The 26,733-nt window shown below is 48.0% G+C and overlaps 1 protein-coding gene across 1 annotated transcript in view; it reads right to left on the bottom strand.

The window, feature by feature from the left end:
- Positions 1-22,025, bottom strand: part of ADRA1A (adrenoceptor alpha 1A) — a 29,398-nt gene extending 7,373 nt beyond the window's left edge. The window contains exons 1-2 of the mRNA XM_074981905.1: positions 21,916-22,025; positions 19,256-20,949 (exon numbers count right to left, since the gene is read on the bottom strand). Coding sequence (XP_074838006.1) covers positions 19,256-20,141 — 886 coding nt within the window. The 5' untranslated portion in view covers positions 20,142-20,949; positions 21,916-22,025. The remainder of the gene's footprint in view (positions 1-19,255; positions 20,950-21,915) is intronic.
- Between the last annotated feature and the right edge of the window lie 4,708 nt (positions 22,026-26,733).

The following is a 26,733-nucleotide window of genomic DNA, read 5'->3' as shown; positions in this document are numbered from 1 at the left end:
TACTGTGTTATCTGACAGGACCATAGTTTAACATTTGCTTTAAAATATTTCATTGGTGTGTTGCTGAAGATGATAAAATCACATCTCTGAAAATTATCACCCCGACCCTGGCTGCCGTTGAGCACAAGGGCACCTGTTTAATAGTATGGTGTAGGGCCCCATAAATCCTAAGGAGAACACCTTAAAGAATAACAAAAGTGTCTCTGGTGCTGCAAGAGAGCTTGTTTCTTGTGAAGCAACAGTCTAGCACAGCTATGCCTCTGAGAACACAGGCAGAAAGACTTTTCATGTATTTTTCAATCTCAAAGCACTTTACAAGCATTAATGAACAAAACCTCACAAGATCCTGATGTGATAAACATTCCTTCCATCATATTGCTAGGGAAGTTAAAGTACACATAGGGTATGTCTACACTATGCCAGGGATCGACACTGCAATGATCAATCCACTGGACATCAATTTATCTTGTCTGCTTAGACACAATAAATTGATCTCCCTGTGCTCTCTTGCTGACACTGGTACTCCTTACCCCACCCAAGATGCCACAGTGAGTATGCAACTTCAGCTACGCAAATAGTGTAGTTGCAGTAGATTGACAGTGCTGGGTAGTGTAGCCCAGACCACAGTTAAGTGAATTTCTGTGGTTACTTGCTAAATCTGGAATTCAACTCTGATCTGGACATTGCCCATCCCATGTCCTAATCACAAAACCACCCTCCACGCTACCTTCTCTTCACAAATCTTACATTCTACAGTTACCAGTTCACAAGTCTGTCGCTGCATAACACCGTCCCGCAATACAAAGCAAGGAGAAATATGCCAGTGGTGATGTATAGCATTCTTTGCCACTTTAGTGTGCTCAACCACTGAAGGGCAATGCAGTGCAAAAACAGTATCATTTTGATTCTGCACCATGTGAAGGCTTGACATGACTAATGTAATCTCCTGCCATGACTGTAAACTATTGTCTGCCCTTGAAAGAGTGAATCAAACTCACATTGCTTGGAAAAATTTAGACAGAAGCCCCACTGACAAGCATTAATTTGATGACTTATATAAATGCATCACCAATAAATATAAAGCTGCAATCCTTAGTCTAAAAAAACCCCCACCATAAATATGAGAAATGAACACACAGCATGCGTAAAGCCTATAACAACACCAGCTCTTGTTCCATAATGCTACAGTACAACAAACCTAAGTGCAAATATATAGGAATTTATATGTATGCATTCTGTAATCCCCCAACCCCAAGAAACATTCTACTCTATCAGAAAATGCTGTTGTCTTCATAACAAAACTTTCTCTGGGAAGTGTTTTGTTAGTGCTCATTAAAGAGAGAATTATTTTACGAATGTAAAAGTGCTTAGTTCAGAGATTTTTACTATACAATGTTTCAATTTTTAAATTTAGAAGTGACTCTCCCACAGTGTCTGTGGTCATCCACATCTTCCGTATAAGGACACTGCTCCACACCCTGCACTTCCTTGCCATCTAGCCTACTGGGTAAGGCAGGGTGATGCCTAGACAGTTCACGATTCCCAGGTTATGAATCCACTGGATATGGTATTTTTCTTCCAGTCCCCTGTTGTCACATGATCCATTTAAACAGGTGATATGCTTATGGCCAGAGGTGAATGCATTCAAGTATGAGTGGAAGTTATCGTTAAGTGGTCGTGGCAGCAAGAATTGTATTGAGCATTTGAAGGCATAGCAAGGACTAGTGGCTGAAAGTTAAAACAAGACACACTGAAGTTAAAAATAATAAACTTTTTAACAACAAAGATGATTAGCCATTGACTAAATCATCACTTGATGCTGTCAGATTAAGACAGAGTGCCTTTCTGGAAGACATGCTTTAGCCAAAAGCATACTAGTGGGCTGAATACTGGGGTTATCATCTTGTTTTTCTCATAGGGTGTCTTTGCAGACACAGGGAGCAATACAGCGTCATTCTTCATTTCTGCCTGTGCCTTGTTCAGCCATTAAACCCCACCTGTCTGTTTTTGCATAGTTTGTCAGGCCATCAAGTCAGTGATCAGTGTGAAAGTCTCTGGCCTATATTTTATGCCTGGGGTCAGACTAAGTGATCCCATGGCTCTTTCTACCTGTAAAAATTGTGACTCCATGAAACAATTTTGGAATAAATGAATGAGTAAAAATCTAAGTCTGCTTACGGATAATGCACACATAGGATTGTTCATCCAGTTGACTCCTGACCATCTGGACAGTTACTTATTTCCTCATACCGTGGCTGCTCAGGCTTATTATATGTGGGGGGCTCCACAGTGCACTTGTGACATTTCCTTGCAGAGACAAAGAATAGGAGAAGAAATGAGCAGAGGGTAAAGAAAAGATAAGCGCTACTCTCGCTTCTGCAGAACTTGGTGCAAAGAAGAAAATACAACATGAGTAATGGCAGAGCAAGCATCTAGTCACTGTTCTGGCTGATGCATCTGTCCTAGAGGTGAGGAAAACATTGAGTCCACATTCATTCAGTCTTCAGCCACTCTGTGGTGCCTGCCATTAATAACAATTTTGATTTGAACATTTCACCCACTAGCAGCCTGGACTGAGAACACTAATTTATTGGGCAGGCTGGCCAAAAAAAAACCTGTCAGTATTTACCGTTTTTTTTCAAGTGACCGCTGACATGGTTGGATCACAACCAGCAATCAAGCTGTGAAAGGCTTTCTATCTCATGACTAATCCAATTCGATTAATTCCTTGTGGACTCTTATGCCTTATTAGCTAACAGCTCTTTCACAGAAGGAAAAGGTTAAATTCTGGTGAATAGCATTATTAATATCCTGCCGTCTTGAGGAATCATTCCCACCTTTGCAGGGGGAGTGAAACATGTTACTAAAGCAGAATTCTCCATTCACACTAGATGTTGTTTCATGACCACTCTGCACTAACTTTCAAGATTGTAAGTATCTATACATGGGTACGAGGCACGAGTGAGTCAGGCTTTGAGCTTTTCCAGTGAGCGTACCATACTGATACACCCAAATTCCTCTGAGGTAGTGCTGAAAACCCCAAAGAAAGATTAACTCAACTTTTAGTTCCCAGGCATTGTAGGTTGGTTACATGATCCTGGATTTATGTTTTGCATTCCAACAGATAAGTGTTGTTTAAGAGAGCCTGGAGCATGATTCAGTTGACTTTTATTCTGAAATGAAATTTTATTAGTACTGCTCTTTAATTTGCCCCCCAGATTAAACATTTCCAATATGTGAGGATTTTGTTTCTCCCAAAGTACACTTTTTTATTTTTGTTTTATCGGTTTTAGTTTTTGGAGCCGTTAAAGGACAGTGGCGCTCAAACGCATTGTGAGATAATAGAAGTAAATGAGGCTTATTATTAAGTGTTATTTGGCCAGGGGCTTGCATCTGAATGTGTCAGAGAACACCAGTTAAAATACAATGTAAAACATGGTCCAGTAATCAAACCAGATCTCAGGGTTGTGTAAACACCCCCCCCCCACCCCCGCAACTAACTCGCCACTTAGGTCTTTATAAACAACACTCCCATCGCATACAAGCACAAGAAACAGAACCACCCTCGCACAGTGTGATGCTTTTAAAGTACACATGGAGGTTGCATCAAAATTTCCTGTCCTGTCATTTTACCATGAGCACTAGATCATCAGTTCCAACCCAAGCACCTTAAAGACATGAAGACAAAAGGCTGGGAAAGCAGACTTTCCCTCTGGCATATTGGTCCTATGTTATCTATGGCTTTCTATGCCTAAGGTGAGGCAGTTTGTGAGATGGACGTCACCAAATCTGGTTAAGCTCCTTTTTGTCCCTGCTCCCAGTCTTGGAGTCTGGACTGACTTTTATGTCATGTGGCCCCCTCCTACCACTGCTGTTCCTTATTCTCTGGTCAAATAGAAAGTATGCCATGGGGGGCGCGGGGAGGGAGAGAGTATTTAGACTGATCACAGCTGTACTCTGTTGGAAAGAATCTTTAGCGGGAATAAATATAGGCTCCAATAATCTGTGAAAAGTAGGAAATATTCCAGAGTTTTGTAAATTAATGTCCATACTACTGAAGAGCAGTTCACTTCTTGATACCAGTGGACATGCAGTATGGTGCAGCCTCCAGTGAACCAGGAGTCAGGAATGTCTTGGATAAGTTGTTCATTCTCACTCCCCTGCCATGTCTTTGTGCTTCTTCAATCCAGCAGGAATTGGAAATGCCAGACTAGCGAGAGAGAAGCTGCTTTCTCACACCAGAGTGTGAATGCCAGGCTCTATAGAGCCTGCCGCAGGATTCATCTGTTCTCCCACTGCTTTTGCTGCACAGTGCAGGGGCAGGTGATGGATAGGTTGGTTCAGTTGACAGTCCGGGAGGACGGGCTGGCTGGTGGAATGAGAGTTTTGTTACACTCTATGGGTATTACTGGTCTGGGGTGCCCTCTGTGGCTTTTTAAAGCATATTTTACGTGATACTTTATGATGTGCGCATTTATGACAAGTGCGGGATGCTGGCACAAGGAGCAAATCTTCACACCAGCAAGCCAATAACAGAAAGAAAGATTCACTGCCAGCATCTGAGCTCACAATGTTCAGCTAAAGTGGCCCTCAAACTTTTCACCTGGCACTCCTTGTTCCCCCATCTGCTCCCCCATCCCCTAGAGCTGGGGATGAGGACAGGCGCTGCAGCTCCAGGAGTGGGGAAATGTAGACAGGTGAGAGGGGGAGCGAGGCTGGGACCACAGCTTGGGGCAGGAGCAGGGCTGTTAGCAGATCATCAGCCCAGGCTCTGGGTGCAGGACTGGCATCTGGGACTCCAGGTGTAGAACTTGTCTTGCAGTTTGGGGAACTATGAGCTAAATAAATGGAGCCAAATTCTGCTCACTGTCACACCTATGTGTATTTGCAGCCCTCCATCAATGAACAGATTCTCCTCCATTGCTGATGAAAGTCCAAGAAAGCAGCAAACAAACAGGCAGTCAGGCTGGCTGCAGTGAAATGACTTGAAACATCAATATTGCAACCCTTGCAATTTTATGGTGATAAGCTTTTTTCTAAGGACCACGTGTTTGGAGTCCTATGGCCATGGGAGAATCCCAGCTGGCATTAAAAAAGTAGGTTTCATGGCTTTAGAAAAAATAAAGCTTGAAAACCTGAACCCATATTAAAAGGACCCAGTGTTTGAGTTTAAAAATGTCATTATTTGAAGCCACTGCTGGGTCGGAGGTACCATGGTTTTTGAACAGTTGGGGCTGGCAATACTGGGAGTCAGACCCTAGTGCAAATGAATAAAATACATCCCTTAAAACTCCTGAAGTGAACCCCAGGTTTTGTGGCTCAAAGCAAGCTGGTATCTTTTAGTGCAGAAAATGACATTCCTTCTGGCTTGTGTACGCCAAGGACATAAAAAGGTGACTTGAAATCATGCCTGTAGAAGACAAGAACATTTGAACAGGGGAGGGAAAGCCTCCCATTGAACAGACAAATCACCCAGAAAAGCCAGATAGGCAGAGTTTAAATCACTGCCATCTAACAGGGAAAAGTTGAAAAAACTCTTCTCCCATTTTTCAGTCACCCTGATGGGAAATGGGTCAATGTGACACAAGGATTCAGGTCTCTGCTCCCTGGGGGACATCCCAGCTCCTTTCAGATCAAAACCAGTGGTGGTGGTGTGTTCCATGGGGCCAGGGACTTTGCCACCCCGGTGTATGGCAGATTGCCCTGTGTGGAAAGAACACTTCTGGGGGATGCTCCGGCTGCTGTTCTTCTGAGTTGGATTATTTTTTGTTGAACGGTTGCCTGTGTCCCCTGCCCATGTTCCCTCCAGCTCTTGTAGCACACAAACATGCACCATCTCCCACACGTGGCGCTGCCCTCTCTGCTTCAGTGCTTGCCTGTTGGTAGGGAGCTCACTGAGCTGCTAACAGAGGAAGGCTGGATGCCCCGGAGCCAACACCAAATATTAGCTGACACAGACCCTGTTTAGGGCTGGACTGTCTTAGCCCTTGTTTCGTGGGGTGGGACTAACGTCTCTTCTCTACACAGCCTGGCTCAGACTGTGACTTGTGTGGTGCTGGGGGAGAGCACAGGTTGCTTGCAGAGCAGGGAGTAACTGGCAAGCCAGAAGGGGCCAAGAGGGGCATGGAGTGGGGGGCTGGAGGGAGGGGCTCTGGCTCCACGCGGTTGCTTGAGTTGAAGGAGCAGAGTAGAAAGTGGAACTCTGAGTCCATGTTGTTCTCTGGTTGCTTTGGGGTTGGAGCAGCTACTAACTAAATAGGCAGTGAGGGATGAGTGAGTGAGTCTGCTTGTTACTCTGAGCAGCCCAGTCAGCTCCCTGATGACCACTCATGCTAGTCTTATCCTACTGCAAAGCAAAAGCATTCAACTAACAGGTGCCTGCCTGATTAACCAGCCAGTCCTATTACTCAACCCTTGTGACTCCTTTATTCCACTCCCTCCTATTTAGAATGCTCACTTGGTGAGTCACAGCTGACACTTGATTGTCAACTCAGCGCAGCCAGGCTTTGTCTCAGTCAAATCCTGAGCACACTGCTAGCACTGCCTCATTAAATAATAATTGCAATTATTAATAATAGCCACAAATCCTCATACCGGCAGTCTCTGCATAATTCCACCAGAATTTAATTTAACCAGGATTCTCATTTTCTGGCTCAGTTGGAAACTGTTATTAATTATTCCAATCTAAATAGCTCTAAAAGAGACATAAGACACTACCCACAGCAACTAGCGCTATAAGATCAGGCATTAAATTGACAGTGCTTGTAAAGCAGCAGGATTGCATGATAGGATATTGTATATTTCAGGGGAAGAAATGGCCCCTATGGTATTGGATATAATAGAAATAAAACGTGAACCAACCATACTGATGTCACTGATGCTAGGCATTTTATGACTTCCTGCGAGCTTTGGCAATAATAGTTTTGTACTCTGGGTGTGGATTCTTACTGTAAAACATGTAAGTTCTCCTATGTGAATTGTAAGCACTGCATGAATCTTTCCCATAATGAAAAATCAGGTAAAATGTGCTTTGGCTTGTCTTATTCAGCACTGGAGTCAATGTATTGACTGAGCTTGAGCTCTGCTCACGTGAACTTGGGTGCCTCCAGCTATGACAGCTGAGTTTCGCTCCTTGGGAATCACCCCAGAAGTGAACTCTGGGGATGTGAAATGAGAATAAAGGTTCCCTTTAAAGCCTAATCACAAGGCATCAAGTGTTCTTCACAGCTGCCTTTCTATTTGTCCCATGCTGTCAGCTAAACTAATAGCAACCATGATGGCTTTTAATGCTGATTCACACCACAGTTAAGATACTAGTGTGAGAGACGGGGAATGTGGGTTCACTTCCCTGCTTTGCCCAAGAGCTCTTGTGTGACCTCAGTCAAGTGACAGAGGGCCAGATTGTTAAAGGGGTTTAAGCAAATAATTAAAATTAGTGTCAATGGGAGCTAGGTGCCTAAATCCCTTTGTATGTCTGGCCCTTTCTCTTTCAGTGCCTTTCAGGTCCCCCCACCCACCGTGAGGTGCCTGTATACTACAGTGAGGTGCCATGTGCAACAGACTGACAGATTTGTACCACAAGTGAAACTATTTGGAGACCAGAAATTCTTGCATTTCATCATGAGCTCAAAACCGGCTGTTTTACTGCTCCCTCCCTCACCAAAAATGCCAACATCATCCGACCTTTTCATCTATAACCCACAATCAGTTCCAAATGGCAACATTCAAAATTTTCAAGCTGGAAACTTTGTACATATCGGATGTGGGGAAAAAAATCCTTTGTAACAAGACTTTATGGCAAAGCAAAATGGAAGGGCATTTAACTTGCACAGAACAAAACAATAATCCAGGAAAAGTTTCAAGACCACTAGCCTGGCAGATCAGATAAAATAAATTTTAGGTCTGTAACGTCTGAAATTCTCGTGAGGATTCTAACATATATATATAAAATCATTAATATTAATAATAATACCTAGTTCCTATATAGTGCTTTCATTTAGAGCCCTCAAAGCACTTTACTAAGGAGGTTGGTATCATTATGACCATTTTACAAAAGGAAAAACTAAAGGGCTGTGACATGCCCAAGGTCAGTGAATGAGCCAGAAATAGAATACAAGTTTTTTGAACTCCAGTGTCATGGTATGCTGCTGCAATTAAGAGAGGATTGCTTCTGTTCTTTATTCCCTTCTTCATTGCCATTGATTTTCTTGCTGTGATTGCATGAGGAGAATGAGAGCTTTGTTAATTAGACCTTAACTCACCCCAGGATTTCACACCACCTGAAATGAAAAATCTGTGTTCAGCTTTAAGCCTTTTCTCTCCGTGAAAATGAGGGATGGCAGTGCCCCCAGGGGGCTGGGAATCTGCAGTGCTGTATGCTGCCCCTGAGTCTACTGCTGACTTGTTGTGACATGTTGTGCTAGTTACTGTGCTGCACCGAACCTCAGTTTCCCCATCTGCAAAATGGGAACAGCCGCCTTTATCTTACAACTGGACTGGGCACAGCCTTCCAGTGGGAGGGCTTAGGGATTCTGAGATAAGGGACGTGTTTTGTGGCTTCAGCACAAAGTACCATTAGCATAAATTACAGTCCTCTTAAAAATGAGAGGACTTTGGATTGATGCTGTCTTGTGGAGCAGCTCGTGTTTATCTTTGTTAGTGAGCTGGGCCCATTCATCCCCCACAGTGTGGCAGTTGGCATGCTCTTGCAGGGTAAGCCATGCACGAAGGATGAATTGCCTCTTGCTGTTTCCATTTATGCAGTCATTCCACTTGATTCATGTGCCTCTTGAGGACCCTCAGTATCATGTTTAAATTGCTCCTGGGGCCTTCAGTGGTTAGCATTCTTCCAAAATTGCACTGCGCTGCTCTGGTCACCAGTGCTCAGAAGTACTTGATGGGTAGGATGCCGGATTAGTGGCAGAGGTGTGGTGTCAACTGCCAGAAAGCAGGGTGGATTAGGGGACTGGCACACAGAAGCATGGGGAAGAAACCAGAGTCGTTCCCTGTGCCCAGTCATGTGGGCTATATGGGTCTTTTGAGAACTGCTTTGGAGTACCTAACTTTCAGAGAGGGTGGGGGTGCTTGGCCCTGCTTGCAAGCTCGGGGGCTCTGCAGCAAAACTTTCCAGCAGACATTAATCAGCCTGGAAGGAGCCAGCTTCAAACAGGGTGTGGGGCACTGTGCCTTGCATCTCGCCATGTTGTGCCTCTCTCGTTGTGTGGCGCTGTTCAGAATGCGAAGTAGTAAAGTCCACTTGCATTGCAACTTTCCGTTGAGCGTTTGTGCTTTTGTCTATGTATGTTGGGACTCTGACCTGGGCCAGAGAGAGAGACAGCACAGTCCGTGAGTGGCTACCAATGCTGAGCGGGAGCAGTTAGGACGTAAAGTAGGTAGGCAGGGTGAAAAGTATGGGATGGGTGGCCGAATTAACTGCATTGCATACTCTCAGGCTCACCAGAAAAGGCTCCCAAGGCACAGCATTCTGTCAAGAAATAGCATCAGATCCACTCTCCGCTAGTGCTGTTTAAAGACAAATATCAGGCCATGGACTGGGGGTGGATTTCCCTCTTATTGCACAAGTGGGTGGAGCTGTTGTTGGCACTGACTTTAGGAGTTCTGTGTGGCGAGGCCATTGGCTGCTCTGTGAACTGGCCAGAGGGAAGGAGAAGCTTGCATAGGTCACAATTTGGAAATTTGAGATTCATGGTGAATTACAACATACTGAGCAAAAACAAACTCAAAATCCAGAGCTAGTTGGGCCTTTGTGGCTGTCGGTACTTCCTATCCCCAGCACAGCCAGCACTTGGTGTCTCAGGCTCCTGCAAGATGCAGTTGAAATGTTTTGGTTTGGCTCTAGTGACATGTGCAAGCTGTTGTCCTCTTGGACATCCAGGGTTAAACAACAAAAACAAAACAGTAATTAGACTCCAGCTGCAGAGAGGCACAAAGGCAGCAAGTGATGGTTCCCACCTAAGGGTCTCTGCGAGTTCCCATGCTGAATTTGTCATGTTCCAAGCACAGACGCCCCCTTGGTTCCCCCCCACCCTGTGCCCTAAGAAGGAAGAGTGAGTAAGAAACAGGGCTTCCTGGGGAGACTTCCTTCCTTCCAGGGTAGTGTTCACCCTTAGCCTCCCTGATGGACCTTTTAGTGTGTGTTTTTTTTTTTTTTTTTTTTTCTCTTTTCCCATTCCTGAGTCCTGGGGGCACTAGCTGTGTCTCAACAAACGCAGTCCAGCCTTCTGCAGTAGGTGTCCCGCCACCAGCAATCAGCTCTGCTGCTCTGCTTCTGTGAGGCTGGTTCCCAAGGATCCCACACTAGTCTGTCCCTAAGGAGCCCTTCATCCTATGGTGACCCCGGTACTGAAAGGTCCCACGTTAGCCCTTTGCTAGAGGACACCCGAGCTCTGGTTCAAGAGCTCCCAGCAGCGTACAACACCTAAAAACTGTCATGCGTTGTTCCCCGCTCCTGCATTCTCCAGCCCTGCTGCGGGTCCTGATGTGTCAAAGTGTGAGGCCCTGCTCGGCACCACTTCCAAATGGGTTCCAGGCCTGCCGTGGGCACCATCAGCCTTCATCCATTCCCAGAAGGGAATGTGAGCCCTCTGCTTTTGAGGGCAGGCCCACCCCACCTCTGCTCACACCTGTGACTCTGTTCCACCCCTGCTCTGCTCCTCATCTTCCTCTGCTCTGTCCCCTCCCCTTGAGCCTGGGGCAGGGCAGCAGCAGGGATTGCACCCCCAATCACCATGGGGGCAGCAAAGCTTGCTCCACTCCACCCACCACTTCCTCCCAGGCCACTGCCCTCTGCTCCTCTGCAACAGTGGGAAGTGAAGTGCCCTGGGGCTCCTGCGTCGCTCTAGCTCCCATCACCATGGTGATTGTGTGTATATAGGGGGCATCACGTATTGGTGTCCACACTAGGGCCCCAGATAATTCCTGGGTTCTGCCCATGGAATGATTGAGGTGGCTGCAACAGGTCCCCCAAAGCATGGGGCTTGGGGTGGCCACCCCAAGCAGTCCTATGGACGGGACTGCTCTGCCCAGCAGCTGTCCGGGAGTACGAGCTTGAGCATGTTGCCAATATTGCTTGGGGCAGGGGCTGGACTTGATGACCTCCTGAGGTCCCTTCCAGCCCTGTGATTCTATGCTGAGATTGTTCCTTCCCAGGTCAGGCGGAAGCTACGTGGAGTCAGGCCTCTCCAGGCAGAGGTGCTGCTGTGGGTTCTGACTCGGCTGCACTGTGGCAGCCAGCTTTGATGAGCTCCTGTCTTCGTCTGGGGTGATCTGCATCACGCGCTGGAGAGGACGTTCACCAAGTGCGAGCTAGGGCTGTTCCTCCTGGCCAGCGGCACCAACAGCCAGTGAGCTCCTGGCAAGCAAGGTGGGCGTGGGGCCTGGCTCCAGGGCTCCAGGAGGGGCAGGGCCCAGGGCACTCAGCTCTCGGTGCCAGCTGGACTGCGGTGCTGCCACTCCCTCTCCTCCAAGTCCCTGACAGCTGTACTGCTGCCGCATCTCAAAGGGGCCTGCAGCCCCGGCCGCTGCTGCCGCTAAAGTAGCAGTGGGGCAACCAGAGCTCCGGGCCCCGGCAATGCTGGGAGATGGGGTGGGGCGGGGGAAGTGCCCCCCTGCCTGTCCCTGGGCCTGATCCTGATCCTGACTCCCACACAGTCATGGCTTGGGGTGTTCAGTGATTTCTGAGTCCCAGGCCAGATCGTTTAGTCCGATTCCAAGGCCTGATGGGGTTGGGGAGGCAAAAGGGGCACTTGCCCTAGGGCCTGGTGATTGTACAGCCCTGGGTTCTGGCTGCTGCCCCCTCTACATGGCACTGTCCCTTTCAATTGCCACCAGGGCCCTGTGCTGTGTGCCCCTGGCAGCTGTAAAGCCTGAGGGCTGGCCAGCATGCCACAGTCCAGGTGGTGCTGAGGGCTGGCTGCCCGGTCCTGCCCCTTCCTCCCAAGACCCAGAGCACGGCCCCCCCTCACCTTACCCAGAGGCCAGCTGTGGCTGTCAGCTCCCTGCATAGATGCAGGCCATAGAGCTTCCCCACAAACAGTTCCTGGGGCTGATCCGTTACAAAATCAGCCCATTTCAATTTAAAACTGGCCAGTGATGAGACTCCACCATGGCCCTGGGTAAAATGTTCCCCTCCGTATTAAAAATCTACACCTTAGCTCCAGTCTTAGGCCATCCTATCTTCGGCTTTTCCTCCACTGGATAATGCCGTCCCTACAGCTAATAGAGGGCAGAGGTACTATTATCCCATTTTATGGACAGGAAAATTGAGGCACACAGCTGGTAAGAAATTGGTCCATATTTATGAACAGAAGGCACTGGCAGAACTGGGAAGAGAAACCGGCTCTCCAGACTCCCCCGTCCTGGGCTGTAGCTACAAGCTCATCCTTCCTTAATTAGGCACTGCATTTTTTGTTTATGTAAATCAGTGCACAAACCATAATCCCTTGCTAATTAATACACAACCTGCACTTGTCAGATCCATTCAAATAGCATGCCTGGATGTTGCTGTATTGTCAGCTTGTCAGTCACAGCCCAGTGGTGGTGTGCAGGGGGTGTGAAAAGCCTTGAAAGCTGTTATCAGCACCCAGCAGGATGCTCAGGGAGGTAAACAACTGGGGCGAGTGGAAGCAGGGCTGGCAGGTGCAGTGTGGGAAGTGTGAGTGGCTTGTGGCAGGGGACGTGGTGGTCAAACGGGGCTGGAGGAGAACAAGCCGGTCGGGTTAGAAGTCAGGGAGTCCATGTATTGTGCCTGGGCAGAAGAGGTGAGGGAAATGTGCTATGAGAAGGCAGGTGGGAATGCACCACTGCTGGGGCAGATTTCTTGGCAGCTTCTGGGAAGTGCTGATTCCTAACTACCTGTGGGGAAGGAGCTATTCTTGTGGCAATGGCCAATGCGGAGAGACGCCTGTCCCCAGTAGCTGAAATCCAGCTAGTGGAAGTATTGCTGGATTCCAAGCGGGGGAGCAAGCCATTGCCAAGGGTGACATTGCCCCCTCCCCGTGTGTGACGGCAGCACTGGGCCCAGCTTGCTCTGGGGTGGAGAGGTGCAGCAGTAGCTTGGAACTGTGCGTGACTCAGCTCAGTCATCTGTGAGCTCCAGGGAAGCATGTCCTGGGTGCTGCTGCTCCACCACCTGTGGGCAGGGAGCAAGGTGCTTTTCCAGGCCTGCCCAGGCTCTCTAGGTGAGCTCATTGGGTAGGTAATGCTAGCAGCCTCAGAGCAGGCCTTGTGGTTGGCCTCTCCACCAGGGTGAAATGTGGAAGGACGTTTTTATCCCAGTTCTCCCCCCCTCAAAGTCAACGTCTGGGCCTATGCTGATCCACTGCTGGCCCACGGTTAACGTGTTGGGATCACAGCTGCAGACTTACAGGCACACTGTTCTTCCATCTTTCACAATCTAATGGGCACACCTAAACATGGAGGCTCGCTGGCTGTCCACGGTCACTCCTGGGCAGTGACATTTGCTGGGGAGCACAGGTGAAGATAGGTCGAATTTCTCCAACATGGATCAGTTCCTGCAATGGGGATCAGGGTTTGCTCAAGGATTTAAGGAGTTCGAAGGAAGGTGCAAATATTATCTGAAGGGCATTTGCGCCATCCAACTCCAGTGGCAGAGAAGAGACAGGATTTGGATGTATTAATAACAGAAGCTGTTTGTAGAAGTTGCTGGACACAAAGTGCTTGTGGGTCTTCCTGGTTCCAGATTAAATTTAGCTTGTGCTCGAGAGAGTCAGTCCCCATTGAGTACCCCTAGGATCCTGGCCTGGACTAAGCAAGCATGGGAAGGGGTTGCTGCGTGCATGGGAGAAATGGTTCTGGTGGGGTGCACTAGGCGCAGCCATGCAGGGGAGCCAGGGCAGGGCACGTACCTCAGCACTAGAACTGGCTGGAATACTTCTAACAATTTTGTTTCCAAAACCTGCTGTTTTTGTCAAAGTGAAAACGTTTGTGGACTTACTGACTTAAACGAGCTGTTTGCTGGCAAGGTTTCCAAGGGCCAGGCCGGACTCTCTGCTTGATCCGAGACCCAGCGCCAGACAGAGCAAACTCAGTCAAGACCCAGACCTTTTGGCTTAGAGAGGCTGTTCTGACACTTCCCCTTTTGCGAATGCATTGGGAGTGGGGCTTAGTTCCTGCATGTTATGTGTTTGTTCCCCAGACCTCTGAAGCTGCTGTTCTCGAGCCAGTTCACAGCATCCCAGTCAAAATGGGTTGAGCATCTATTCTGTAGCTGCCTGCCCTGGGGATAAAGCCCCTAATGGCTCTGCCTGCAGGGACTGCCTTGTTACCCTGATTTCAAAACAACCTCTCCCTACACGGCATCAACCCCTTCACATGTTAAGTTCACCGGGAGGATTGTCCGGTGCTCTCCATTCAGGGGCTGGTCGTGAGTGCCTCTGTAGGCTCTGCCTGGCTAAGGTGTCGGAGAGGGCGCATACAGCCCGGGGGCTGAGGAAAGGACCTCCCCGGAGCTCAGGAGAAGCTGGGGTGTGTTTCAGTTCCTGAGTGCTGGCGCTCGAGAGAGCGTACGCGCTGGTCCCATGAGTGCGCCTCTGCCACTCCACACTCACTGACCAGTCGCCAAACAGCCCCTGGCTGGCGCAGGCTGCAGTATGTAACCCACATTGAGTAGCCCAGTCCAACTACTGACTGCTCGCTTTGCTGTACACCCCTGGGGGCCTCCTGCAGTCAGGCTGACGTGCGCAGCAGCCAGAGCATCTAAGACAGGCCCACTGACGGCACAGGAGGGGCAAAGGGACAGTTCCCTTGAGGCTCAGTGATTCCAAGGGGCCCCGGGCACCCGCCTGCTGCTGTGGTGACGGCTGGAGCCACAGGCCATTTACACTGTGCTGAGGGCTGGGGCATGGTGCTCTGGGTGTCGCTGTGAGCTGGTGGGCAGGGACGGGGGCAGGTGGTGCAGAGGACTGGCTGCTCCAGCTCTGCTCCTGTCACCCAAGGCCATGTCTCTTTGAGGCATGCAGAGCTGCCCCCTCCCCTTGCCTCGGGGCCTGCAGAGGCCATGGGCCTCCCTGATTTAGCACCATGCCACCAGTCTTTCCCAGACACTCTCCTTATGGCCAGAGATTTGTCTGCCTACACCTGGCCTTTGCCTCTGAGCAGGGCGTCAGGTTTGCAAACGTTTTGGTGCTGCCAGAATGGCCTGAGCCACACCTCTCTCCCACCCGCACTCCCTGCCTACCCCTTGCCCCATCTGCCTGTGGATCTGGGAGGGGAGGGGTAAGAGGTCGGCTCTGGGAGGGAGTCTCCGTGCAGGAGGGAGCCTGGGGTGCAGACTGCGATGGAGCTTGGGTGCAGGAGTGGTGAGAGGTCAGGCTGTGGGAGGAGTGTGGATGCAGGAGGGAGCCTGGGGTGCAGGGTGCAGGCTCTGGGTGGAGCAGAGATTAGGGCACAAGCTCTGGGAGGGAGTTTGGGTGCAGGAGGAGTAGAGGGTGTGGCTCTGGGCTGGGGCAGTGTCTCCATGTCCTGCTCCTAGGGCTCCGAAACAGTGCACAGAGATGCCCCCGTTCCCTACCCTGGGCAGCAGGGATATGCGAGCAGCAGCACAGAGTGCACAGTAGAAGGTGCTGCAGGTCTCTTGCTCTTCCAGTGGTGGTGGCATCCAGGACCCCTGGGAAGAGACCTGGCCCCAAGCTGTGATGGAGCAGGGCCACCAGGCCAGGAATAGTCTTGGCGCCTGGGCACCATGGGCCCATAAAACTCATCTCCTGTGCCTGGGATGATCAATCTATGGACCCCCACTTGCACTGAGCTCCTACATGGGAACAGATGCCTCCACTAAGATTGTTTAGCAGTTCTTCACACAGATGTTGTGTCCCGTACAGGACAAGATTGCACTAGTTTTTAGGGGTCTTTGTTGTGGATGTTGTGTGTTTATAAATTGGCATATCCTGCTAAAGAGACTGGCATTGCATTTATTCTATCTCAAACTTCAGAACATCTCTACTGGGGGTTTACACAGATGGCCACTTCCACATACCTCCAAGGGGTATTTTGAGGGTTATTCGATGTTTGCATGATGTGCAGAGGATTTCAATAGACTTGGTTGGGAAGAGGTGTTACTATTATTGTTATGACTAATATTTGGATTGCAGTAATACCCAGGAGTTTAGTCATGAATGATGACTCCAAGGTGCTAGGTGCTGTACAAACTGTGCAATGCAAAAACTTTTCATGTAACAGATTTTGTAATTTTTAGCCAGTGCGGTTGAGACCCTGAAACTCCCATTAACTTTGACTGGTGGTGGTAATGCTCAGCATTTCAGAAATCTGGTCTCTGACTTCTCGATTAGACTCTTCCACTAACCACCTTTGTGACCTTGAGCAAGTCTCTTTGCCTCATTTTCCCGCACTGGGTTTTCGCATCTGCAAAATGGGTATAATGATGGTTGCAAAGCACTTTGCAATCAATAGATAAGAGGCTCTGTATAAAAACAGCTAATCATTATGGGGCAGTGATAAAAGTAGGGAGGAAAATAGCCTGGATCAAGACATCACAGTGATTTTGCATAAAATATATATTTTTGTGCTGCATTTCTGTTTCAAAACTTTTTTTTTAAACAAATAGATCAAACAGATTTTTGGAAGGTCTTATTATGTGATTCTAAAATAACACAGAACCCATGCAAAGATAGGGACACTAACCTTAGAAAACTTTCCTTATAAGGGATCAAAGATGCAAAGTTCAGTTTTGAATAAAGATGTTTTCTTTAACCTAAATGAAATGGCTCAACAGCAGCAGCTTGGTGTGGGAAGCCATGGTGCAGATATTTTTTTAAAATACGAGTGTGCGCATTGCGCTCTCAAACCCTTTTTGGGTATGTTTGGGACATCTTGGCAGTGAACATTGCAACAGAGTGACCCTCGGAGCAGAGAGCGCCAGCTCTCTCGGGGAGCTTCTCCTTATGCAATGCCAAAGTCTTCCCTCAGACACTTTTTTCCAATATTGACTCACATCTCAGATGACAAATAGTTTCTGCAGTCATTGACTGTCATGAGGCAGGAACGACAGCAAAAGGATTTAGCAAAATGTCATGTTGGACTCCTATAGGAGGTAACTGAAAATGGTCACCTTTCTAACTTACTATTTTAAAATGTTCCCTTGGAATGTGGTTGAAAATTTTCTCCCTATTTGAGACTCCTATGGGAAGGCACAAAGAGTGAGAGCAGAGAGGAGATCTTTCTCCACCTCATGCAGTAGGTTTTTAGGGTCATTTCCATAAAATGCTCTTAAGTTTATATGGAACCTTATTGGTTTCATGCTTCTGAAATCGTATAAAGCTTTGCCATACAGGCACAATTTCAAAGCTTTTGTTTTTTAGGCATACATTGGCTGCTGCAAAGAGATGTGCTTGATGATAGTTAGGATGATTTAAGCAGTTTGAACAAGAACTAATTTAATAACCATAGTTTATAAACAATCACCTATTTTTCATTCCAGTGAGTTTTGCTTGTATCCACAAAACAGGGAAAAACCACTGCAGCATCTAAGCCAGTAATTTATGTGGAATCCTGGATTTTTATTACACCAGGGAGGTAGTTCTGCATGAAGATAACTTTCTCTAAACCAGCCTTAGCATCTAAATCTGTAACAACAGATACATTTAGAGGGCTAGTCTGCATTGGCAACAGCAAGGAGTCCTGGGGCACCTTACAGACTACCAGATTTGTTTGCGCACAAGCTTTTGTGGGTCAAGACCACTTCATCAGATGCAAGATGTCTTGCATCTGACAGTGGTTTGACCATGAAAACTTATGCCCAAAAAAGTCTGTTAGTTTTTAAGGTGGCACAGTTCCCGTCATTGGTTATAACACAAAGATACTTATACACAAACTGATTCCCAACACACACCCAGTCTTTAGATTCTGAAACCACAATAAACATAACTATATGAGCAGAACGGGCTAGATTTGGAGTGGTTTGTTTTTGTTTCCATTTGGCCTGCTACTCCAGCTATTAACTTACACCTGGCTCTTGTCCTACATCCCAAACACTGCTTAAGAGCACAATGTTTTTTTAGTGATTCATTAAAATTTCGAAACTGTATGTTGTTCCATGTTTTGCAAATAGCTAGCAACTGTGCTAGTCATGCCTTATAAAGAGAAATATATTTGCACGCCTTTTTAAAATATTGATCACCTTTGGAACAAAGCACAGGACTCAAACAGTTCTTTTGGAAGAAGGACCTAAGACAAAACCTGTTGAAGTCGGTGGCAATCTTTGCATGTGTTTCAAAGGGATTTGGATGAAATCCTAAACACAGATGTTCAAGAACTCATGTCTCATTCAGGTTTTTAGCAGACCTGGATGCTTGTTGAACTCTTGAAAATCTGCCCACGAGTGTCACAGTGGATGCAGTATGGAAAACTCGGATCTGATTGTGGGTACGTAGCAGTGTTCCCTGTCATCTGAGCACTTGTGGGGCTGCCCAGGAGAGACTGAAAGGCCACCTGGCTGATCAGTAGAGCACCCACAGCTGGCAGCATGTGTTTCCACTGGTGGTGCACATCTGCCCATTTGTTGGTGGACGGAACAAAATTTGCACTGCTCATGGATGGAAAAAATTAGAGAGAATATTGGTACTGAGCGATTTGGAAGTCTGACCCCTGAGTGCCTTTGATAGGTCGAGCCCTCCGTTTGCGAAGAGATATTTAGGTGTGAAGTTAATGGCACTTTTGTCATTTACACTAAGTAGGGTTTAGGCAGATAGTGCCCATAGAGGAGGACAACAGTTCCACTTGGTGGAGGAATTCAAAACTGGCTTGCTTCCTTCCTTCCTTCAGAACCATCAAAAACCTGCCATGTGTATTGTTCTCTGCAGAGGGAAATTCTGCTTCTAGGCTTTTATTTTAGATCAATAAAAACATTTTGTTTTCAGTTTCCACTTTAAAAATAGTTAAAAATGTAAACAAACAGTTGTTTCAAAATTTAAAAAAATCAACACATTTCATTCCAATAAGTTCAAAAGGAGATTTTTGAAGGTTGTGAAAACATTTTTCCCTCCGAGTTTTTACAAAACAAACGATGGGTAAAATCAACATGGTTTTGAAAAGGGTGTTGCTTGTGCTGGACATTCATGCTTTAATGGAGAGTGGTTCTGGCCACATTTTGCTGACCAGTTCTAACCCAGAAAAAGGCAAAGAGATTTCCCTCCCCTTCCCCCAGGCTAGTTTTGCAGGGAAGTTATGAGACATGGTGAAAGTGCTTTGCTTTACTTACCAATAGGCATGACTATAAAGAAAGGGAGCCAGCACAGTACGAAACACCCCACCACGATCCCCAGGGTCTTGGCGGCTCTCTTTTCCCTGGAGAACTTAAGAAGACGCACAGAGAAGTGGGCTTTGTTCTTTGTGCTGGGTGAAGACCCGCTTCCTGCAGAGGTGTGTTTGCAGTGGATCCGGAGGGTCACTTCTTCTGAATGAGATTTCTCTGTTTTCAAGCCAGAAGTCAGGCCTTTGCTTTCCCTTTTGGCTACTACATAGACTCTGCAGTACATCACCAGGATGATAGTCAAGGGGAGGTAGAAGGAGCCAAAAGCAGAAAACAGTACGTAACCAGGTTCTTCAGTGATTTGACAGATGGTCTCATCTTCTGGAGCGGGCTCCTTCCACCCAAAGAGAGGTCCAATGGAGATCACCAGAGACAAAGCCCAGACACTCAACAGCGCCAAGAATCCCCTCTTTTCCGTCATGATAGCTGGATATCTCAGTGGATAGCTCACCCCAATGTATCTGTCTATAGAGATGACACACAGGCTCATGATGGAAGCCGTACAGCAGAGGACATCAACAGCTGCCCAGATGTTGCAGAAGATCCTCCCAAAGATCCAGTAACCCAAAATCTCCAAGGTGGCTGAGAAAGGCAGGACGGTGGAAGTCAAGAGGAAGTCAGCAACAGCCAGGTTGATTATGTAGTAATGGGTGACACTCTGAAGGTGTCTGTGGCAGGCTACAGATAGGATAACCAGAATATTACCCAGCACCCCAAAAATAATCAGCCCCCCTAAAATAATCCCTAATAGTATGGCCTTAAAGTTGTTCATTGTCCCCAGAGTCTGGGTGCAATTTGAACATTCCGAGGAATTTCCATGGAGGAAAACCATCATTGCTGGTGGATAATGTTCATCCAGTTCTTGTGCTCCACTCTTACTACTGCCTCAAGTGCCAGGATTGACTCTCTGAAGGAACTGGAGGCCACCTTTGCCTGACCCTGCTCGTAAAAGGTATTATAATTATTAACAAGACCACCACAATAATGCCTTAGAAACCCCAAACCAGGCTAAGTAACTGGGGTCCAGAAACATACCGGAAAATCCATTACATTCTCGCCAAGTGGCTGTGCTTCTCGGTGCTTTAGGCAGCTGGTTGGCCCCATAGCCCCAGCTGTGAAGCCTTTCCAAGACTGGCCTCCTTTGGATTCTTCCTGGGAGTCAGGAGCCTCAGCTGCATGGTGCACAGGGGAGCACCAATGAAGACATTCCTTTTCTGTTCCAGGATCAAGATCTCAGGAGAAACAGAGTTGCAGTGCTAGAATCATTCCTGCTTTGTGGAGATGGTTGCTCTCCATTTGCAGAGGGGAAGAGAATGACATAAAGCCCCTGCTGTACTTTCGATTTTTCCAAAAAGGAAGCTGGTGGTGCTGTAGCTGACCCTTTCTGTGCTGCAGCTCTCTGATAATGCTCCATCAGTTCTGGGATTTTCCAGCAGAAGATGCTCATCCACAGCAGGCTTTGTGGTCTTGACTGTTGATGAAAAGTTTCTAAATCTATAGGAAAATATTTATCTTTCCTGTTGGTCACCTGGGCTGAGGCTCTGGGTGTATTAACACCACCTTGTTGTAGACTCAAAAGGGGACAGGAGGCTTGCCTTGTTGCAGACTCTTTGATGCTGGGCTCTTCAGCGACACGGTGCCCCCTAAGGGAGGAAAAGTACATGGACGATATGATTCAGAAAGCCCAGGGCTAATACTGCTGTGGTTTCTCAAGCAGAAATATTTTTGGAGCCTGGGAATCCTGGTCAGCTGCAACATGAGCAAAACATCCCCGTCCCCTCCACAGGGTGGAAGCTCCTGCAGCTGTTGCTCTAGACAACCACAACCATGTGAATTTTTGTTGCCTGATCAATTTTTCTGACCACCTCTCCATCATTCCAGCTAAGAAACACGATTATGCATTCAGATGGAGCCTGCCTCCAGAGACCTTAGCCTAAAGTAGTCCACCCTAATTATTAGTGAGCGTTCTGGGACCATTTATTCCAGACACAACGCACCGGGAGATGGAAAGAGACAGAAGCCGAGTCTGCAAGAGTCTAGCATCTTTTCGCTCACCCCAGTGGGTCCCGGAGAGAGCAAACTGCTCATGAGGTGGCACAAGCCGTACGCCGCGGAGAGGGGCGTGCAATGGATGGGACTAGCGTTTCACAAGGGCTGGCGGCCGGGCGGAGGTGAGAGCGGGGACAGGAACCTGAGGCGAAAGCGGCTGAAGGCTGGTGCTAAGTGACAGCTACCGGCCGCTTTCCGCAGCGCGGGCGGGTCCGGGGCTTTCCTTCTCGGACACCCCTGGGATGTCAGACAGGCCCTGAAGGGCAACACCCCCCTTCGCGCCCGGGGCAGTGCTCGGGGCGAGCTCGCTGCATTACGCGGCGCCAATCAGCCCTGCGCCGGCACTGAGCGGACTCCGCAGCGGGCTCTGCTGCCGGGCTGGCCGGGAACTGAACTCGCGGCCCCTGTGAGCGCGCGCGGGAGGGAGGGAACCCGGCGGCGCTCCAGGGGCCGGCCCAGCCCGCTGCTCGCTGCCGCGGCTCCGGCTGCTCGCCCTGGGAATGCGGGGCGGGGAGCGAGAAGCCGGGCCGGCCACGGGGCTCCGCTACCCCCGCACTCACCTGCTCGGCCGCCGGCCCCGCCGCACTACGCCCCGGTCCGCCGGCAGCGGCAACTCTCCGCCTCCGGCGCCGGCGGCAGCAGCAGCCCCTGGTCGTGCTCCTCGTTTTGGAGCAATACGGCACTGCGCTGCCGCGTGACGGGTCTGTCTCGCTGTCCCCCTGGGGGGGCAGGACCGCCCAGTGGTTAGCGCGGGCCGTGCCGGGGGGCGGGGCTCCGGTCCCGGGGGCGCTGTAGGGGTGTCCCCCGGGGCCGGGGCCGGGGCCGAGCGAGCCCTGCGCCCTCCCCGGGGCGCTCCCCTTGGGGGCCGGCGGGCGCGGAGCCGGGAAGCTGCTCTGCGGGAGCCCGGGGCCGCCGGCTGGTTGCAGCCCAGCCCGGCCAGCCCAGCCGAGCAGGGGGCGCTCAGGGCGGGCCAGGCGCACGGGAGGAGGCAGCCGCCCGCCCGCGCGGCTCCGGCTCCGGCTCCGGCTCCGGCTGCGCCCCTGCCCGGAGAAGTGACTGATACCAGTTACGTTTCTCACCAGAGCTCGGGGGAGCGGCGGCGAGGATGGAAGTACCAGAGTCAGCGCACGAACAACCCCGGCGTGCTGAACAGCCTGTCCTTGGGTTTCCCCGGCACCCCTGCGAGGTCGCTCAGCGTGTGGCTTTGGAGAGCAATGGCCATGCTAAAGGCTGGTGAGCTCCAGCAAAGCGAAGCCTGAGGGCTCGTCGAGTTAGCAAGGGGAGAACCAATTGCAGAGCTGACGCTGTTAGAAGCTGTTTCCCAGACCCTAAGCTGTAGTCTCACAGCTGCGTACAGCGAGCTCTCCATCACTGCCGGCCCTTACTGTGGGTAAGGGAAGCGCAAGCGAACATCCGAGAAGCATGTGAAGCTGAGAGGATCCCAAATGTGTTTGTTCGCAAGTTTGAAGAGTAGAATCCATTCCGATGTTGTTTACTCATTAGTCATAGTCCTCATCTTAAAGCAAAAATCCCACGGGAGGAAGTTACAGAAGGAAAACGAGCTGAGAAGTTAGGAGTTTTGTCAAACCTTGCAAACTTCAAAAGTACCTCGAGTGTTGCAAATGCTCAAGGTTGGGTGGTCCGCTGGCTCATCCCTACCAGGTGTTTTAAAGATAGTATTTCTTTTATAATAACCGGGAAGCTCCAGCCCTGCTTGGGGCTCTAGGTGCGGTTCAAACAAACAGCAAAAGACAACCAAATAGACAAGACAGACAAAAATGGGAGAAAGGAAGCATTGTCACAACCTGATCATACTGCACGCTGAACCTCTCTAGTCCAGCACTTTCTGGTTTGGCAACAATTGTGCTCTGACATGATTTTAGTGAGCTGGAGGACCACTTACGGGTGTGACAAAGTTTCCTGTGGTCCCAGAAAGTTTCTTTATAGCCACAAGTCTGGCTCTCCGTGTTCTGTGCTGCTGTTTAGCTCTAATTTATCCCTAAAGGTCTTCTGATAGCCCAGTAAGCAGTGGAAGTGTTGGTAATGTGCTAGACAATATTGACCTCTCACAGTCTGGAAAATTGTCTGGTTCAGCATCAGCCAGACCCTGAGGGTGCTGGACTACAGAAGTTCAACTTGTACTCAGTTTTTCACATGAGATCTCACGTGTCTCAGCATCCTGAAGAGTCGTGGGTTTTTATTTCACAACCAGAAAATGCTTGTTCAGGAGATACTGTTATGCTCAGTAGAATTTGCAGTTTGCCAAGGCGAAATCATTTACCGGAGTTAGCGTTCAGTGCTACAGTGTCCAATACACTCCCTGTTTGCCACATGTGGTGAATGGGGCAGCGTGGTGTGGTGAAATGGGCTCTAAGGAGCTGCACGCACAGGGCATCCCTCTGGCCTCTCTGCACATGTGCCCTACTACATGGTGGCACAAGCAAGTGGCAGAAGCAGCGGAGGCAGCTCCTCTGGCCCAAGCAAGATCCAGCCATGGCAAAGGCTTCAGCCTGGGGCAGATTCAGGCCAGGGCGGCTCCAGTGAGCAACGTGGCAGGGGGTGGGAGATGGGGTGGCACCTGGCTCGGCCCGAGGGCCTATGGCTATCCATTATATTTCTTGTGCACATCACTGTTCGATCATTAGCGTGACGAGTGGTATTTGGAACAAAAAGAAAAACCAGCTGAAGGCAGGCACTCCCAAAGGCTGCTTTATTTACAGTCAAAGATGAGAACTGGTTGAGAAAAACTATAGAATCACAGAACGCTAGAACTGGCAGGGACCGCAAGAGGTCAAGTGCAGTCCCCTGCCCTCACAGCAACACTAAGCACTGTCTACATCATCGCTGTTGGATGTTTATCCAATTTGCTCTTAAATATCTCAGTGATGCAGATTCTACAACCACCCTGGGCAGTTTATTCCAGAACTTAACCACCCCAACAAGAAGTGTTTCCTAACATCCAACCTAAACCTCTCTCGCTGCAATTTAAGCCCATTGCTTCTGTTCTATTATCAGAGGCTAAGGAGAAATTTTTTTCTCCCTCCTCCTTGTAACCCTACTTTCAGTGCAAAATAGATTTTTTTCCCCCAAAATTGATTTTATGGAATTTCTAAATTTCTGTTGATGCTTTTCAGTTTCTAGGTGAAAAATTGAAAACTAAAGTGGAAAGTTCTGCCACTGGAAAAATTAGGGGAATAAGGAGAGAAAGGAAGCAAATCAAAATACCACAGCCATAAAACAATTGCAGTTTCAGACACATGCTTGGTATTCTACAAATAAGTCATGCTGAGAACTATACATATGCTGTGAACTCTCTTATAAAGCACAGCATGATTTTGTCATTGGTGTATATAATGTTTAACCATCTCCTTTACATGGCTTATGGGTGTGGTGTCAGTGAAATTCAGAGAACCGGAATATAGCCTAGTTAGGGTCTAATTTGAGGCTTAAATTGGATTCATGTGGTCCATAACCTTGTGCAATCCATTTGGATGGGGTATCAGCTTGACCCCGTGTCCTCCTTTTCATAAGCAAGAAAAGAGAGTCATTCAGACTTAGCTTTTAATGAAGTAGGAGATTTGGAGGGAGTGCAAATGGTACCAAAATGAACAAAGCAAGAGGTTTTGAAGGACCACTGATTGCAAATGGAGCTGATGTTTCCTCACCATTGGTGTCTAGACATCTACAAACTGTGCAACACTGCAAATATAATCCACACCCTTAATTGCACAATTAAAAAGAAATTTACTTTCATGACTTCACTTACCAGTGCCATGCTCAGGAGGAATTTGCTTCATTTAAGACAAAGGTCTTTTTATCCTACTGGAGGTCCAGCTACCTCTTTAAAAGGTGGTTGTTTCCCTAGATCAGCTAATTGAAAAATAAGTTGCTACAGCCCTTTTGATATGCTTTCAATCATTCTAGAAGTCTTTGGATTTTTACTAGTTAACACTGGGGTAAAGGTCTATTTCACCATGCACCAAGGAAAATATTTCTGTCGCTAGTAATTGAAATGTACATATTGGGGAAAATAAAATTAATCCTGCTTGAAGTACAACTGATTTCAGGGTATTTATTTTGCAGCAATGCTGACCTTGTGTTTGGAGGGTTATAATTTAACTTCAACATTAACAGTGTCATTTAACTCTTCAAATCTAAGCAGCTAATGAAAGTAAATAATTGTCACCTGACCCATCCATAATTTCTCTCAACTGTGAAAGTTTGAACTGATTTAGAAAAAAATAAAAACGAATGCTTAAAGCCATAACGTCCGACAATTTTAAAAATTCAAATAAATAAAAATAGGCAAAAATGCATAAACATAAGCCTTGATTTCAACCATCAATATTATAAACACTAAAAGTCGAAGTATGACATGCCTGTTTGTCAAAGTACTAGCTTTGTTTCAAAAGTGATAATTACTGCCTTGAGAAATCAGCCCCCCAGGGTTTAGGAAAACTTGTTTACATCTGGGAAAGTAGCAAAAGGATTTAAATATGATTCATTAAACTTTCCCTCATATTCATCAGGAAATGGATTTCCTCAGGGAAGAGGAGAGAGCCTGAGGCTCTTTGAACAACTGAGTTAGAGGTAAATTGCAACTCTAGAGTGTATTAAAAAGGCGGCAGCATCGTTGCTGCTACCTGAAGTCCAAGGCTTGGACCTTTGTAGTGTATGTTCACTACATCTGACTTAATTTTCCCAATAGCCTTACTTGTTATAACAGTTATATTTAAACCTACTGGAGAGACATTGATGAACAGATCTACGAGTGGTGTTTGAATGCAGTCAGATGAGAGTTTCTGTCTGTAGGACAGCAGTGTCTAGATTGTTGTTCATGTGAGCAGTTTTCCAGCAACGTGGTTTTTACAGATGTCTTTGATAAAAGACCAGGGATAATGCATTTAGGGTGCGTCTACACTCGGAACTAAGTTCGAAGTAGGGCACTACTTTGAAGTAGCAAGCAGAAAGTCTACGCACATTTTCCCTTACTTCGGAGCCCAACTGGGAATGGAGTAGTGCCCTACTGTAACTTCAGAGTAGGATGCGTGTAGACACTCAACTTTGAAGTTATTTTTGTAGTGTAGACAGGGCCTTAGAGACTGAGGGCCATTGAAATTAATGATGTTATGCCAATTTTCATCAGCTGAGGAGCTGGTCTAGAAGCTATTGTGTGATCCTTGTGGGTCTGGAGGCTGACAAATTGGCACATATTTTGTTTGTTTACACGGAACTCAGGAAGAATAGCTTTAATGACTTTCTTGGCATGACTTTGGCTGGATGCTACCAGATCATGTGAGAGCCCTATGCCACTTATTATCCTCAGGAAGATTGATTTTTACCATGGCTGAAGCGCACAATTCAGAATCCCCTTCAAT

The sequence above is a fragment of the Carettochelys insculpta genome, chromosome 31 (genome assembly GCF_033958435.1).
Source record: "Carettochelys insculpta isolate YL-2023 chromosome 31, ASM3395843v1, whole genome shotgun sequence".
Lineage (NCBI taxonomy): Eukaryota > Metazoa > Chordata > Testudines > Carettochelyidae > Carettochelys > Carettochelys insculpta.
The sequence above is the reverse complement of the archived record's forward strand: the minus strand, read 5'-3'. Positions and strand labels throughout refer to the sequence as shown.